General features: G+C 35.0%; 1 protein-coding gene across 1 annotated transcript; it reads left to right on the forward strand.

Moving 5' to 3' along the window:
• Positions 1 to 4,134: 4,134 nt before the first annotated feature.
• On the forward strand, positions 4,135 to 17,932 carry LOC128860928 (protein I'm not dead yet-like). Its single transcript, XM_054098726.1, has 13 exons — positions 4,135 to 4,225; positions 4,291 to 4,411; positions 4,479 to 4,595; positions 4,665 to 4,813; positions 4,869 to 4,983; positions 5,067 to 5,113; positions 5,182 to 5,307; positions 8,519 to 8,824; positions 10,382 to 10,479; positions 10,542 to 10,628; positions 10,707 to 10,900; positions 14,578 to 14,715; positions 17,664 to 17,932. Exons 1-13 carry the CDS (start codon positions 4,215 to 4,217, stop codon positions 17,760 to 17,762), a joined length of 1,608 nt encoding a protein of 535 aa, XP_053954701.1. The 5' UTR covers positions 4,135 to 4,214; the 3' UTR covers positions 17,763 to 17,932.

Genomic DNA, 17,932 nt, shown 5'->3' on the forward strand with positions numbered 1-17,932 from the left:
TATAAACTTATAGACATTTAAAAAATTTAAAATATACTTTAGAGACGCTCTAATGGCATGCATGTATTGTAAGCAGTGGAAATTATTAAAGTCCAGTATAAATTGCTCAGGTTTTCATCTCTGAAAAATGAAAAATGAAAGCGTTCAGTGGAACAATAAAACTTTTATTTATTTTATGTTTTTTTATCACATTTTTTTTACATTTGCATTTAGTTAAAAGTAAAAAGTAGTACTCTGTGTCTTTCTCGACGTTGAGGGGTCTTTTGATAACGCTTCACATGTTACAGGGTGTTCCATCTATACCTGGCACATGAGAACTATGAACAATTTAATGAAAATTTTAGATTTTTTATTTGTTATAACACAATTTATCTGTTCAATTACCGTAAATAGTGTGGAGGAATTGCATGTTGCGCTACCATGTTTTTTTTCATTTTTTTTATTTATTGAATCTTTGTTTTATAAGATACGAACAACTAACTAAATTTTGCTTCCTTGCCAGTGCTAATAAAGTAATTATTTGTTCAATGAGATATATTATATATGTACATATGTATATAATTAAATCGGATGTGAATGTGATGGAAGTGAAGGAATGGATGGAGCGAGAAAGGATGGATTTCCAGTATCCGATTGTTCGTAGCTGGGAGCTGGAAAGGCCTAGTTCCCAGTCTCCCTTAAAGCTGCCGTTGTCGCTCACAACGATGGTGTGCGATTTTTTATTTTGATTCGCTTATTTTTACTTTTTTTCATGTGATGGAATTGGATGGATGGAGGGAGCGGGAAGGCCCAGTGACCAGTCTCTCTTGAAATTGCATTTATCTCTCATGACGATGTGAACGTACTAAAAGTAGAAATGGCCCGGATTCCGTTGCCTTCGTGGACGGACCCTCGTGCGAGATAAGATAATTAAGATAGTGCAAACTTGAAGATGGCTTTTTTTCTCAATCTTGTTTTACCTTCATTTAGAAGTACATTTCGGGCTAGTTTATTGCAATGGTCTTCAAGCTTTTGAAGATATTGTTTGCTCAACCGTAGTATTTCATCAGTTATGCAAATATTTCTGTGAATGTTAGCGTTCTTTATATACCATGGAGCTCCCGTAATTATCCGCAAGACTTTAGATTGCACTCTCTGAAATTTTTCGATATTTGAAGGCGTAGAAGTTCCCCACAATTCTATACAATATGTCCCTATTGGTTTTAGTATGGCTTTATACAGTAACACTTTGTACTCTAGAGGTAATGCTGATTTCGAATGAAGCATCCAATATAGGTTTTTCATTTTAAGCTCGATAGTAGTCCCCTTCTTTTCAATATGATTCAGACACGTGAGTCTTCTATCTAAGTGAATTTCAAGATATATTATTTCATTTGGTTGTGGAATATTCTAACCATTAGTTGTATCTGCAGGGCAAGTTTCTTTCCTTAGAGTAAAAGTCCATGCTCGAACCAATAATCTTCCAACTGGTTTTCCTTGATGAAGGGCTGCAAAAATTCGGTATTAATAGATCAGCATTGGTAGTTACGGTACGGTCACATGTCATCCTCGAAAAGTAATGACTCGATAATAACCGTCGCACACACTACACCAAACAGTGACTTTAGCATCATGCAGGGTGCAGAAGCTTGAACGATGACAACATCCGATGGACGCCTCATCTGTGGGAAATTTTCGGACCTTTTATTCAAAGCGGTACGAGCAGGTGGTAGCAGAGGAAGTTGAAGTCCTCCTCTGCGTTGGAAAGATCAGGTAGGGAAGGATTTGGTGTTTCCAACTGGCGCCAATTAGCACGAAGAAGAAATGAGTGACGCGCTTTGTTAAACTCGGTCAAAGTCGCGTAAGCGGTTGTCGCACCAATCAAGAAGAAGAGATTGTTCATACTCGATTCAATTCAGTGTCCCTGATCCGACGACTTGTTTATTTACTCCTCCAGTGAGAGTGAAATGTGCCTCATAATTCATGAAGGTAAGTTAAGATGACTATATACCGTTCCAAGATTAATATTGCACCTCACATACACTTCGAAAAGGCCAGAGAAGAACTACGATGAGCAACAACTGTCACATTCACTGTAGACGAGTAACCCGCAGACACCTATCTATAGTTGAAAGGAATCTTTGCTACGAAGCAGGATACGTGAATTAGCAGTGACGGACGACGTCATACAATTAAGAGCCGTACAAAAGTCGACCAATTTTCTAAATGTAAACTAAATTTCTCAGTCTTGAAATCCTACTTTGGACTAAGTAGGCGATTCAGCAGTAAAGTCCTCTCTCGACGAAACTAACACTTTATAAGGCTCTCATCATACCCGTCCTAACGTATGGTGCAGAAGCTTGGACGATGACAACATCCGATGCGGCGTACCTTGGAGTGTTTGAGAGAAAGATTCTTTGGAAGATTTTTGGGCCTTTGTACGTTGGTGATGGCGAGTATCAAACGCGATGGAGCAATGATACAAACGCTCCGTGTCAAAAAGTACCCGTATTCGATGCGTGGTAGCAACGGAGAAATTAGGTTGCGATAGAAAGATCAGGTGGAGAATGGTATGGCTTCACTTAGTGTTTCGGCTTCACTGACGCGGGTTAGCACTAGAAAGAAACGACTTTTGCGCTTTGTTAAACTCGGCCAAAATCGTGTAAGCGGCTATGGCGCTAATCAAGAAGAAGGAGAAAATAAGTTTATAGTCAAATGTTATCTTACAGTCAAAGTTAAAAAGACAATTTATTACGTTTGCCCAATTCAGTTATGAAATTGCCTTAGCCCATGCAAGTCTTTTTTCAATGTGCTCCGGAATTTGAGATCTTCTGTACGTAAACGCCCCAAATCGTTTCTCTGGATGCATTAACACCAATTTTCCTTAAAACGGCTTCAACTTCACCCAATACTGTTATTTAGCAGCATTTACATTTTTTTAATAACGGAACTATAAGTTTGAATTTTGCCGGTCACGCTTTTGTTAGATAGACTGTACTTATACTCGTATATTCCACAGTTCATATTCGACAACCAAAAGAGGTTTAAAAAACTCAAAACTCTTCTCAAGGATAAATTTAAAATGCTCACGGGCATTCTCACAGGCCACTGCAGACTGCGTAGTCATCTGCACATAATCGGGATATGGTCCATTGGCTCTTGGGTTTCTGTGACCAATCCTTGAATGCAACGTTATAGCGCGGAGAAGATTGAGATATCTCGGTCATTTTCAGCCAGAAGAAAGGCATATATACTCAATCCAACCCAGCAATGTCCTAAGTTTAATAAGGGAACTGCATCTGAATGAGGTACTGCGATGAGTGGAGGTCACAAAAGACGATGATGTCGAAGTGGTTTGCAATAAATCTAATCTAATCTAAAGCCTGTAGAGAGTAGAAGGTCTAAACTCTCATTGTCTTTTGTTTTTGATGTAATTAAAGGAGAAATGCATCGCTTACGGAGCATCCACTTTTATATCCCTGCTAGATCTCTACGCAACAATCACCCATCTCATCTTAAATTGCTTAACAAAAATTATGCGCGTAATCTCAAGTTCTATTGCACTTGACTTTTCGGTGTCAAGGAATGAATTTTATGAATTTCTAAACTCAATTTTTTTTTTTTCATTTAATTATCTGTAGTAATTTAAGCTCATACTAGTCCTAAGTGGTCTGCAAAAACTATAATTATGTTTCAGACTTGAAATAAGCGAAATGTTAAATCTTCACTCCCAGATAATAGTTGCTTCGTATAATATGATTTTCTTGTGGCGATGGATATGTCTCATGCTTAGCTAATGCAGATAGCATCACGATAATGAAACTTGCCTGGAATCCGCAAGGGAGTAGAGGTCGCGGTCAGCTCAAGATCAATTGGCGAAGGTCGATGTTGCGCTAACTAGCCGATCCCGACATCACATGGAACGACGCAAAAACAACAGCCCAGAACCGTGTGCGATGGAAGAGTCTTGTCGAGGCCTCAGGTTGCCGAGCGGAGTGAACAAGGATATAAAAATATATGGGTTTCTCATACCTATGTTAATCAATACACATCGAGAAAATACCACTTTATCATAATAAAAAAATTACAGCTCTGCCTTTATGTGTATCTCTGACTTTTGGTGAAAAAATTGAATTACAAAAAAGTTTGAATAATAAACAGCAAATCTAAAATTAATTAATTTCATTTGACGCAACAACTGTTTTGTTCTTATTTTTGTTGGCTCAATAACAACCATGGAAGAAGGGTAAGACCTTTAAACAGCTCACATTTGACTTTTCTCAATCCATATTCCAAATTACGTCCTACCAGCAAGGAAGATACATCATGTCCACGAATGTACGGACGTTTATTGAAATATCATTGGCGTGGCCTCCTAATTTTTTTAATACCGTTGGTGTTTTTACCAATTATGATACCGGCTTATGAACCGGTAAGTCCACCCCACCATCCAATGAAACCAAAAAGTTGGTTAATTAGAATTTTTCGGATTTTTGCAGCACAATCGTGGCCTATATATATTTTGCGTTATGGCTGCCTACTGGATGGGTGGACTGTTGCCGCCACATGTGACCGGTTTGATACCGGTTTGTGTAATGCCATTTATAGGCGTTTTGGTGGGAATTTCAATACCTCTACCGCTAATTAATTGATTTTCACTTGACCATCTTTCACCATCTTTCTAGGATTCGGACGACATTTGTAAGTGCTACATGGTAGGTCCGTTGGCGATTTTCCTAGGCGCCGCTATGTTGGGTCTTGCTTTTCAATACAGCAATTTGAATACACGTATAGCGATCACTTTAATCACGAAAATTGGTTGCAGCCCAAAGCGGTAACTTACAAAATATTCCCTTTGATTTTCTTGAAGTTTCTATGAAGTTTTTCAGTGCTCTCTTTGGTCTTATCATGGCTTCTGGCCTTACATCCATGTTTCTATTCAACGTGGCTGTTGCAACATTCATGCTGCCCATAGCGCAGTCGCTGCTCGAAGAGTTTGAAGCTGTAAGTAAACTTAGACCTTTGCAAGAATTAAAAGTTAGTATTTTCCATATACCGTAAACTCATTTGTATTCGTGTATTTGTAGGGCGGACTAAAAATCAAAGAGGATAAAAAGCCTGGTCAGGAGGAAGAGTGCGTAAAATTATTGTTATTCTTTGTTAAAATATTTCGCTCAAAACTGTATTAATATTATTATTCAGAGATAGAGAGCCCTCCTCCCTTGCTACAGGCTGTTACTTGGCTGTCTGTTATGCGGCAACAATTGGCGGTTGTGGAACATTAATCGGTTCTCCCACAAACATAGGATTTAGGAGTGTATATGAAATGTAAGTACGATAAATCATAAATCTGAACTATTTGTACGCAATGCACACCTACACACATATTTATATAGGTGGTTGGCAAGGTGTTAAAAGTGTCGTATTGCTTTATGTCTTAATGTTTTTAACGGTTAAATAAATGTTTAGAAGACTTGACACAACCAATTATTTATTAGCTGTGCGAAACTTCGTAATATGGCTTGTAGGACATCTTGTGAACCTCCTAATCATATTTTTAACCGCTTAAAGTTTACATCTTACAATAATACGACATTTACGACTCCCGCAATTTATAAGGAGGCACAAAATTAATCACCCTATAGGAAAATGTATAATTTTGCAAATGGCGTCGTATGTCCACCATATTTGACACTTGTGAATTATACAGCTGCAGTATACAAAGAGGCAAGCAATGGAGGGCCTAAGGCTCGGAACAGAATTGCAGCGAGACAGCGAGTAACGGGTTGACGGGTGGTGATCGGCTGATCCGATTTCGTCGGAAATTCGGTCCGTTATAGGGCTGTCACGATCAATCCTTTGTGTCCCTTGCGTCCGTTGGTTGTGAAATATATTATAAAATGAATGCTTATTGAAGCGCAAGAGGGTTTTAATAGAATTTATGGTAGTCGTAAACGGTGGAAGTGATCATAACTGCGGGATCGAGAGGCACATTCATTTTGCAGGACAACTAGGTTAAGCCTAGCCTTTTCTCTACTCTTTTTACTCTACTTTCTAAGGATGCATTTGAATTTACTCAATTCATTTAAATTAATATACATTTATTTTCTGCATTTAATTTGACATAATAAGAAACTCCATCGATAAAAATTTGCGCGATACAAAATTGTTCTTCTTTAAACAGTTGTCATTTCGCCGCACTTGCCGTATGGCCAAAGTAGAAAGTTGCCAATTTTTGTGCATTCCGGTATGGCGTACGGCACGTATGTGTCGCCTTCGATCCAAATACACCTAATCTATTTAGCTGTCAGTCAAATTCGTTGCCACAACGGACGGAACGGACCCTTTGTAACGGGCCTATTAAACACAATTGCGACGGGGCGGTTTTCAGCTGACATTTGTGGTAACAATAAATTTAATTTTGTAGTGAAATCTTTTCGTTTGCTTAGGTATTTATGAAGCAGTCGTTGAAGGTCATTTTTATAAAAAAACAGCTTCTTTCTAAATTATAGAAATTTTGTGGGGTGTCTTGTGCAAATCGAATACGAATATTACTTGCTTGTTATTTGCCTGCCGTTGCTTGTAAACAAACGAATTGCCATCAAGTGATCAGAAAAGCAGCAGCAGCAAACAAAATTTATCTCACAATCTCCTTAAAAAATTTCCGATTATTTTTTATTTATTCTGTGATATTTCTTCGCTTTATTTACATTTTTTCCAAGTTTGTTCTTGTTCTTCTCCTTCGAGCAGGTAAATTCATCTATCGCAATTGCAGTGTTGCGTAGTTTGGATACAAAAAAACACTGAAATGCCCATTTAAATAGAAAATACCAAATCTTTATTCAGTTAGTTAAAGAACTTTGTATGCGTGACAAAATGTCTATACTGTGTGGATTTTTTTAAATAAATGTGTTATGGTTATGTACAATAGACAGAAAATGAAGAAACATAGTTTTAAATATCCATCCTTGTATATAAATCTTATGTTGAGAGAATTTCCTTAAAAGCCTGTTTTTACTATATTTGAGGTTATGTAACAAGATAATTTACTCTTCCAAACGGACGTTATGGTTTCTTCATTACCTGTTTTTTTTTTTTTTTTTTTTTTAATATGAATATACTCTCATGACTATAACTCTCATTTTTATTCAATAAAATTCAAAAGCTTTTTAAAATGTTTAAAAAGGTTTTAAATGTTAAGAAGAGTTGAGAGAAGAACAGCCCATATTCTTGCATAACCTCAAAAGGATCAAAAAGTGAGATTTGCACTTTCAAAACACCAAATTATATAAGAATCAGCATAAGCGTTAAATGCAAGAGTGCCATTTTTTAAGCCTTTTTTTAACTCTACAAACTTTTTTTTAACTTACAATTTTGGTAACCTTAAATTGAGAAAAGGAACAAACACTAAACTCAAAAATGTTTGCATTTTGGGTATGAAAAAGGATCACATTTATTGCGAAGAGCAAAGGGTTTGCAACACTGTACAACTACACTATTTTTATTCAATTAATATTTCTAAATAGATTCCTATAAAATTTTAAATGCCCTGGGGTTACATTCTGGATTTGACAACTTGTATCGGCGACTCCAAAACGTAGCCTGAGTCTGAATCAGGTACCCAAATCGCTAACATTAGAGACAAACTTCACTTTTTTCTTAAGGAATATGACATCTCGATATTCCAATTAAATTAACCATTTAAGCATTGGCCAGCCCTTTAACTACATTCCAAAACTAACTTGTAATACCAGCCACTGCTTTGCTTTGCAGGTAAATACAACGAACTTGTTTTACTCTGGTGCTAGACATCTATCCTTTTTGGCAAGAGGCGCACGGGCCAGAATTTCCTTTGGTCATTGCCACCTACTCAATTACCTCTTTGAGCCATCAAGGCCACCATCCGAAAATGCGTAAAGCAAATGGGCTAAGCTCGTGGTGTATATTATCTCAGAATGTTGTTGTTGTAGCAGCGTAATCATTCCCCATACATATATGGGGAATGCTGCTGAAGTGACAGTCCTTGGCCGGATATAAATCCGGGTCTTTCCGGTAACGTAGAACCGACTGTCGTGGGAACGATCTCAGACCGTCTTGTTGTGTGCCTGCTTTCATTTCATTCATCATCAAACACAGCGATTACCTTTCTTGCCATGGTTGACAGCTTTCAACGCTCCAATCAAGATATTCGCTGAGATTAATTGTGATGCGTAAGATTTCGGGAGGGGTGTGCTAAGTGATGAACTCTTTAAAAGCCAACAATCTACCCTGATGACCAGTATAGATGCATAACAAAAAAATTCTTTTGCTAATTTTTAATGTTATACACTTAACTCATTCTCGCACTTTTTGTTTCACTAAGCCGGTAAAAAACCCCACCAGCAAATAGCTTTTTCCTAGAGTTCTAAGGGATGTGATATCTAAGTCGCTTGAATTGAGAGTTTTTAAAATAGGCGATTCTTTATATAACTGAATTTTACTATTTCTCCAATGATTTGCGGACTTTTACAAATTTTAACACTTTTTTACTTTTTTTCAGCTTATATAAGAATAACACAGGGCAAGTAATTTTTCAAAGATTCACGGCCTACAATTGTCCTTGGGTGCTAGTAGCCCTATTTCTCTTATACCTAACACTCTTGATTACACACTTTGGATTATGCCGCCCAAAAAACGAAACCAGCACAGCTCTGTCAAACTTTGCCAAGAGTTCTAACGAAGTTGCAGCCTCAGTAAAACAGAAATTTGCGGATCTTGGCTCCCTAAGCATACATGAAATTCAAATTATTATTTTACTTCTAATACTGCTGTCCATTTTGCTGTCATGGCCGTATATCGTTAGGACGTGAGTAACCAGAGTTCTTGGTGTTCCAATTTATTATTTATATTTTAGTGTTTTTTGACGATCAACCTACTTTGACTGAAGCAATTTTAAGAACTGGCAAACAATTTGTTAATCGAAGAACAGAAGTGCCTGAGTCGAGTACTTACCTACTCGTACAAAATTCATTTCAAAGTGAGCAGGGGAGCATGATTTTTCCTTGATAAGCATTTCTATTAGCGGTATGTTTAAGCCGTGCAGATTGCTCCTGTGATCGTTAGGCGACCCACAGTGCGGCCGATTCCCGAAAAGCTGGCCAAAACTCAAAAAATTAAGTAATTGATTCAAAATTTCTTACTCGGGGGTTGTCGGGGTCGCTGATTACGAATTTGATCTTAAAATTTTGAAAATCCACCCCCTTCCACCCCTATTGGCCACCGCCTCACGTGAAATAGCGTATATTCAAGAACATAATCAAGATGCATGTAAATTTATATGTTTTCGGGGTCGCAAGGTAGCAAGTGGTAGCAGCTGAATCTTGTTTTATTCAGTAACCATTACTTTTTTGAGTAACCTTTAATAGGTTTCAAAGCAGCATATGATGGCGTTGTATTACTATACAGTTTGAAAACTCAAATTTTATAAAAAAAATTGCAAAAAATGTATCTACGTATTGCTGCAGCTAAAAATTCTGTGTCGAGGTATTGATATGTACTAAAGATTTCTCGTATTTTACTAAACTTCCGAAGATGATTCCATTTGGTTTTGTTCAATTTACTCCATTACAAAATCTTTCAAATGTGTACAACTTTCACTATTCATCGACAGTAATACGATGCTCAAACGAAGGCCACGTTGCGACTGAAAATACAGAGGATACTTAGGGTACAGGACGTTGCTATGAACGGTTTTCACTACTCAAGGCATTACTGTAGCCAACCCAAAGACAAAAAAACTCTATCTAGAAACTTTTTTTTTTCGACATTTGGCCAGCTTTTTGGGAATCGGCCGCACTGTGCGACCGCACCAGGGGGTTGTAATCCTTATATGGGACCTGTATATTGGAATTACCGGATTACTATCCATGCCGGGGAATTAACATTTTCCTCCAAACATTTTCTTGTAAGATCTTAATGCGTTTTTCAATATTCAATATACCATTTCACCTACTTAGTTGGGAAAACGGGGCCCCGAAATACTCATTAGACACTAAACGAGAGGAAAAGTAGCCGACCGTTTAAATTGACGATTGCCCTATTTTCTAGCGTGACAAATTAATTTATTTGATCAAAAGTGAGTAATCCTTCAAGATTACCAGATATTTTAACATTGTGCGAAGCGCAATGCGTACACTGGGTGGGTTCCAACAATCTCAAATATTCCTTGGCATCTTCGTATTTAGTCTGCTTGAAACTTAAAATCACTGTTGGGAGCGAGCGCCTTCGGACCACTGGGCACTACAATTTACTATTAAAATTACGGCCCAACCAAACCGAGTAGGATAAGTTCATATATTTTTATACGTTAGTTATATATCCAATCCATTTGCAGAGCTGTTGATTCATAATTTTCCAATTTTAGTGACTTCATTACAGCTCCCACAGCATTTATTCCGATTGTTGCGATGCTTTATATTTTGCCAGCCCATTATAGAGCCTTCAAATTTTGCGGCGGCCGTGGTAAGTACCTTTTCCTATTACAAATTTTCTGAATCTCGATGAGAAATAAACGTATACCGTAGGTCCATTCACTGACCGTTCAACCGGATCTGTGCTCTCGTGGAAGTATGCTAATACAAATTTGCCGTGGGGCATAGTTTTTGTGATCGGTAAGTGGCATATCTTATATATTGTATTTATTAGTTCAGATACAAATACAAATTTCTTAAACACGCCACACTTTCTAGGTAGCGGCAACGGGTTGGCTAAGACCTTTTTAGGAACTGGATTATCACCTTGGATCGCAGACAAGCTGACAATGTTCAGCACATTACCATTACCAATTTTACAATTTATTGCTATACTTTTTGGAGCATTTATCACAACTTTCTGTGCGAATGTGGCAGCAATCAATATTGTTATACCTTTAATAAGCGAACTCGTAAGAAATCATAACTAAAAAAAATAGTAGTAGTAAATAAAAAAACATAATACAATTAAATAAAATTAAATTTTAAAAATAAAAGAAATTAAACAAAGGTGAAGAAATTAAAAAAAAATTAAGCAAATAAAATAAAATAAAATATGTGGGCTACGATAACACGGTGCTACAGTGAATCAGAACTTTTGAAGTGAGATGATGAGCACTGTAGATCTAGCCGAGAACGACGCGGAACCGTGTTCCAAAAATTTTTAACACCCTCAAATTTTTTATTTACCGTTATAAAACCAATTTTGGGTGTTTTCCGACACTTAAAAATTCGTAGCTCGTCTGCATTTTATCCGATTTCCAATCTTGAAACAGTTATGTTGAGGTAAATGTTAGACCTTCTGACGTATGTTTTTTATTTTTCACGCTAAGCAAAAATAACCACTGATTTTTCAATAAAAAACTTAAATTGTAGTCAAATTTTCCAATTTTTGTGAGTTTAACGAGATGTTGTCGATAATATTGAAATGAAAGGTTTATTTATTAGTAGAAAGTCAACTGTGTCTATTCCGAATGTAAAAAGCATTTAATTTCAAAAATCGATCAAAAAGTGTAGATGTAACGAATTTTTTTGTAAAACAAAAAAAAGCAGTAAACTGAAAGTTTTGTTCACTACTTTCATATTTGCAAATTTAATGCGGCTCTCCGTTATTATTCGCGAAATACGTATATAATTAAGTATATTTATTCATACCTGTGTCCATTCCGAATCTAGCAAGCATTATTTCATCAAAATTGATAAGAAATTTTCCAAGTGAAGAACGTTTTTGTAAAAATAAAATAAAAACCGAACATTCTCGAGTTGAACAGAGACCGTAGAAGAATATTATAACGTAAAAAAAAATATTGCAAAAAGTAACGCAATTTGCTGACTTACTTTTGCAATTTTCTGACCTGATCAGATTACACCTTACCTAACGTTACCTGGCCTAACCCTAACCTAACTCAATCGAATCTAGCCTAGCACTTTTCCTGGCCTGACCTAAGTTAACCTGATTTCATCCAAACCAAAAAAAATCTTACCTTACCTATCATAATTTATGTGCATATTAGCTTAATTTAAATAAGGTTAGGGAAGGTTTAACTCAATAAATTGTACAAGCTTACAGGCAAATTGCAAACGGTTCTGCTGTGTCATGCAAGCTTCGGTTGGTCAGTTTGGATTAGGTAAGCGTGGGTTATATTGGGTTTTGATATGTTAGATGTATTCATAGTTATGTAAACTTATTGCTGTCTTTCAAAATTACCCACAATGAGCAGTAAATCACTATCGGTCATGCGGTATTCTCTCGCAGTCTCGGTTCAGTTGGATTTTTAAAAATGAGAAAAAACTAAAAAAAAATCGTAACTTTTACAGTTTTCAATGTGTGAAGATGAAAAATAGCTTATTTCGAGCACATTTTATTGTATACTTATATTTGTGGTGCCCGTTGGAGAATAGAGGCCAAAGAATTGCATCACATTGAAAAAAACGTGGAAAAATTACACAAACCAGAGCTTGTTATTGAAAATTTCTTTTGAACGTCAATCTTTCAATCTTAGAATTATATACATTCATAACGCACATTCCGAAGCCCATATTGAAACAAAAAATCGGTTAAAAAATGGGTTACTTTTATTTTGTAGCACCGTGTAATATTAAATACCAATAAAAACATAAATAAAATCTTAGCGAAATAAAATCATGTAAAAAATAAAATAAAATAAACACGATAAGAAATAAAATAAAATAAATGAAGCATGACATATTTTCTTTAGTTTAAATTTACAGAAAAACTTAAAAATACAAATAAAATAAAATGAAGTAGAATAAGTAAAATTAAATACAAATAAAAAAATAAATAAAATTTAAGGAAATAAACCAAAGTACGAACATGTAAAAATAAAGTAAAGAAATAAAAGAAAAATGCAAAAAATTAAAATGGGACAATGAAAAAAGTTTTTGTTAACAGAATGATATACGATAATATTAAATACAAATAAATGAAATTTTAGCGAAGCAAAAATGATATAAAAAATAAAGTAAAATAAAAAAAACACTAAAAAAAGAAATAAAAATAAAGATAACTAAAATAGATTTATAAAAAATAAAATAAATGTATATGTCATGAGAGATAACAATACGGCAAAGATCCTCCATCAACAACTTGCGATAAAACACGGCCTCTTACAAGAAGAAGTTTTGTATTTTAAATATGAACCAAGGGCAATTTTGGAAAATGCAAATTTTAAACTGTACTGGAACAGATTTATTTCCACAGATCAAACCCCAGCTGCCAACAAACCTGACATCATCTTGTTCGACAAGATAAGTAAATCAATCGAAGTAATTGATATAGCGGTGCCTCTTAATCGCAACATCCAAAGCACATACTCCACTACAATATCGAAGTATACAGCTTTGGCCATAGAACTAAAAGGGATGTACAAAGCGAGGGAAGTGAATATAATTCCAATAATTATATAGTCCACTGGATTAGTGCCTAAGCATGTAATCAAAAATTTGAAGCAGTATGACTGCCAACACCTTTTAGAAGACATGCAGAAGTCGACCATACTGGACACATGTGCATAGTTCGTAGATTTTTAAATATTTAAGCAATAGCAATCGCAAGGGCGTAGAACTTGGACTACGCACCACCAGAGCACAATCCCTTGAAAATTGTATACGGGATGTGTAATCTCCGGCAATAGCCGAGATCGATTAAGCTCAAATAAGTAAAGTAAATAAATCAAAATTAAATGCAAATAAAAAAAATGTATGTGAAATAAAATAAACCAAAAGAAAGTATAATCATGTAAAACTAAAGCCAAATAAAATAAAAAAACATAATAACAAAAAAGATTAAAAATAAAAGTAAAATGAAATAAATCAAAGTAAAGTAAAAAGCATGTAAAAATAATGTAAAATATAAAAAACAGTAAAACAATAAAAAATAAAAAGTATAAATAAAATATAATAGAGAAGAATAAATTAAATTAATATGCAAATGAAAATGAAAATGAAAAATTTATTTTTTACAAAATGAAATAAAATATGTAAGATAAGTTAAAATTAAATACAAATAAAAAAAGAAATAATTCCTAGTAAAGTAAAACTATATAAAAATAAAGTAAAATAAAAATAGCACATAAAATAAAAATTGAAATATAAAGGAAATAAAATAAAATGAGGTAAGATAAAATAAAACGAAATACAGTTAAGAAAAAAAGATATAAAATTTAAGTGAAATACACTAAAACAAAGTTAAAGCAGTGGCCGCCGTAGCCGAATGGGTGGGTGTGTGACTACCATTCGGAAGTGCGCAGGCTCGAGTCTCCGTGCATGAAACGCCAAATGATAGACATTTCTACGTCAACGGCGAACCTCCGAGTGTATTTCTGCCATGAAAAGGCCCCTTATAAAAAACCATCTATCGTTCGGCGTCGGCTTAAAGCAGTAGGTCTTCCCCTTGTGGAAAGAGTGAAACAAACTAAACTAAAATAAAATCTAATCAAATTAAAAATAAATCATAATAAAGAGAAAAATAACTTCATTTTCAGAAGAAACTAAATAACGATCCCAATTAAAAAAAAACGTACAACAAATTGTATAATTTAAAAAAATGTTTCTCTGTTTCTCTCCTTAGGCAATTGCCGCCGAGCTGCATCCTATCAAATTGCTGTTTCCTGCGGCTCTAGGATGCAGCGTTTCTTTCCTCTTTCCTTTCAGTACGCCTACAAATGCTCTTGTGGCAACTCATGCTAAGATCAGCACGAAGAAAATGGTAAGTTTGGCTAAATTACAAAATTGTACGACACTTTGAAAATACAAGGTGGCGCAAAATTAATGATCTAATTTAGTTCATGAATAACTTTTATGCTAAATGAAAAATAATAATTTGGAGTGATGGAAATCTTTATTTTGACCAAACCGACAAGTATTGGCTGCCTGGTTCACAAGTGTCAAATATGATTGACCTGCGACGCCATTTGCAAAAATTATAAATCTTCCGATATGGTGATTAATTTTGCGCCACCTTGTGTATAACAAACATTATTTATGTATTATATTTATCAATCGCATATCAATATTAGCGGAAAATTTTCATCCCGGAATTTCGGGACATTTTTAAAGTCCGGCATGCCGAGATTCACCTTGAGACATATGAAACATTTTTAATAAGAGAAGGAGTTCAATAACTGAAAGCATTTAAACATATCATGAAATAAAACCATTTAAAATTTAAGATAACTGATTTTTAAAATCAGTTATAAATTTATTAATGCAGACAAATCTTTAATTAATAAATTTTTTAAATTACTAAAAAAAAACTGAGATTCAGGAACGCTTCACAACGCATCACAAATAAGAATATAAAGTACTTTGAAAGTAATAATTAATATAAAAAAAAAAACTAAAGAAAAATTTAAACTTGCAATTTATTATATACAAATTCAATAAACTATAAAACGGCATATCCAAGAAAATTCGAAAAATTCTGGTGAAAAAGTGGGAAGTTTTGATGAAATTTTGGAAAATTTGAGACTTTGCTGTAGTTTTTGTTGTATGTAGTATGAACTACATTTTTATAAGAAAAACAGTGGTGTACATATAATTTTGCAACGAGGTGTATATCAAAAGAAATCATAGGGGTACGAATTAATAGTGGTCAGGGCAAGTAAACGAAAATAAAACCTCTTTGTTTTTTGTGTCAATAATGGGAACATTAAGTGGCGGCCGACATAGCCGAAAGGGTTGGTGCATGACTACTATTCGGAATTCAGAGAGATCGTAGGTTCGAATTTCGGTGAAAACACCAAAATTAAGAAACACATTTTTCTCATAGCGGTCGCCCCTCGGCAGGCAATGGCAAACGTCCGAGTGTATTTCTGCCATGAAAAAGCTCCTCATAAAAAATATCTGCCGTTCGGAAACTGTAGGCCCCTTCATTTGTGGAACAACATCAAAACACGATACAAATAGGAGGAGGAGCTTGGCCAAACAACCAAAAAGAGGTGTACACGCCAATTATATTTATATGTATATATATGTATATACATATATATATATAATGTGAACATTAACAAAAAAAAGTATCGTTTTTCTAATTATCAGAAAAAATACCAAAAAAAGTTCATTTTGTTAATTATCAAAAAAGTTCATGGGGAATATTCAGTATAATGCCGCACGCCTTAAAAAAAAATGTGCATAAGGGGGGATAAAGTAGTGTATACCCATTGATAAACTGAAAACCGCACCCTGGTGTTGCCAGGCACCTCAAAACAGAACGGAGTTCGTATGCAGATAGAACTTACAGAGACGTTACATCGGATGTTTTTTTAAGAGCTAAAAACGTGAAATATTGTTGGAATATTTTTATTATAATCTGGTAGACAGTTTCATGGTATCTATTTTGTGGATATGATATCCGACATCTGACCGCCGCGGCTACGAGTTACATGGTACATTCGATCACTCCAATTTTGGCCGTATGGCGTCAATGATGGCTTGAATATTGAATTCTGTTTAGTTTAGTTTAGTTTACTGTTTAGTCCTGGTTTCACTTTTTTCAATTTTCTATAGCATAATTTTTTACATTGAATAAATCTCAAAATTATAAATGTTATTGAATTTTTTTTAACTTACTTCTATTTTTATTAGAAGACTTTATAACTTGACAAGGAATCGCGCTGTCGTAACTATTAGGCTCGAAAGCGTTAATATTGATTTCTTTTACGATTTCATTATCAAAAATCACTTTCTACTTGCTAAGATTTATTAGAATTTTCGGCAACACATATGTATTTATTAGTTTGCTTTATTCTAACAATTTTTATTGAGAAGTGGACGTGGATTGTCTTGAAGGACCCATGCAGTCGATTGCTTTTTTGTTTTGTGCTCATATGCATAGATCTACCTCTGACCGTTAATCGTCACCTCTGTAGATACTATTCTTAGTCCTGCCATAAGTTCTGTTACAATTTAAATCCGTTATAAATATGAAATTAGAATACTTTTTTTAATGAAGTTAGTTTTATTTAATCATGTAAATATTAAAAAACAAATCTTAATTTTCATTCGAAATGTTCAACATTCGCATTGACGTCGCTGCTCGAACCAAAGATTGTTTGAGACTCTCCAAATTTCTGTGAGGCCTCTAACAGGTTATGTTCTCCAATTGCTGGAATCTTGCTGGAAGATCCACCGCTCTCCATTAAGAGAGTACTGCTCAACTGCTTCATCACGCCTTCTAAGAGATACTCTTGGTACACTTTTGCCGCGGTCTTAACCCCTTATTCACAGAAATGAAAAGATATAACGCCTTTACAAGACACTCCCCACCAAACCATTACGGAGGTTGGATAGTGGACACACCGAACCCTTGGAATAACATTTCGCGTCTTTGGAAGTTTTACCATATATTTTGTCGTTTTGCTTATTAAAAACTTCTTTAACAGTGAAAACTCTAATCTGCAAAAAGAATATTTTTACCGCAGAAGCTGCTGGCATCTGTCGAGTATAACTTTCTTCAAACGCTTTGTCAAAAGATGACCAGTTGAGCGATGGAGAGATTTCATGTGGTGATCATCTCTAATTAGTCTTGACATGGATCTGGTCGATACATCCATTTCCTTGCACATGATTTCCTGCTTTCTAAGGCGGCCCACTTGCTTGCGACAAACTTCTTGTTGAATTATAAACTAATATAATTTTTTATGTTTTCCGTTTCAGGCTCTTGGCGGTATAATACCAACACTCACAGCAATATCGCTCATCTATGCAACTGTTATATGTTATAATATTCTTGGGGGTCTAGAAGGCAAAACATAATCTGATTGGGCTAAGCTGGAAGAGAATGGAGCAATTCTTGCGAATGCAAATATGAAAACGTCAGTACTTTATCCTCATTTGAAAAATTTGTAATGGTTTCCGTTTCAATATTATTATTGCACATTACTTGCGTTAATAAAATTTGTTTAAATATATGTCATGAAATGCTA

Source organism: Anastrepha ludens, chromosome 4, assembly GCF_028408465.1.
Source record: "Anastrepha ludens isolate Willacy chromosome 4, idAnaLude1.1, whole genome shotgun sequence".
Classification (NCBI taxonomy): Eukaryota; Metazoa; Arthropoda; class Insecta; order Diptera; family Tephritidae; genus Anastrepha; species Anastrepha ludens.

Bases quoted from the DNA above. Each gene is read 5' to 3' on its own strand.
- LOC128860928 (XM_054098726.1), top strand. The intron at 4,984-5,066 runs GTAAGTAAACTT...GTGTATTTGTAG, and splicing joins TGCTCGAAGAGTTTGAAGCT to GGCGGACTAAAAATCAAAGA. The intron at 10,629-10,706 runs GTAAGTGGCATA...CACACTTTCTAG, and splicing joins GGGCATAGTTTTTGTGATCG to GTAGCGGCAACGGGTTGGCT.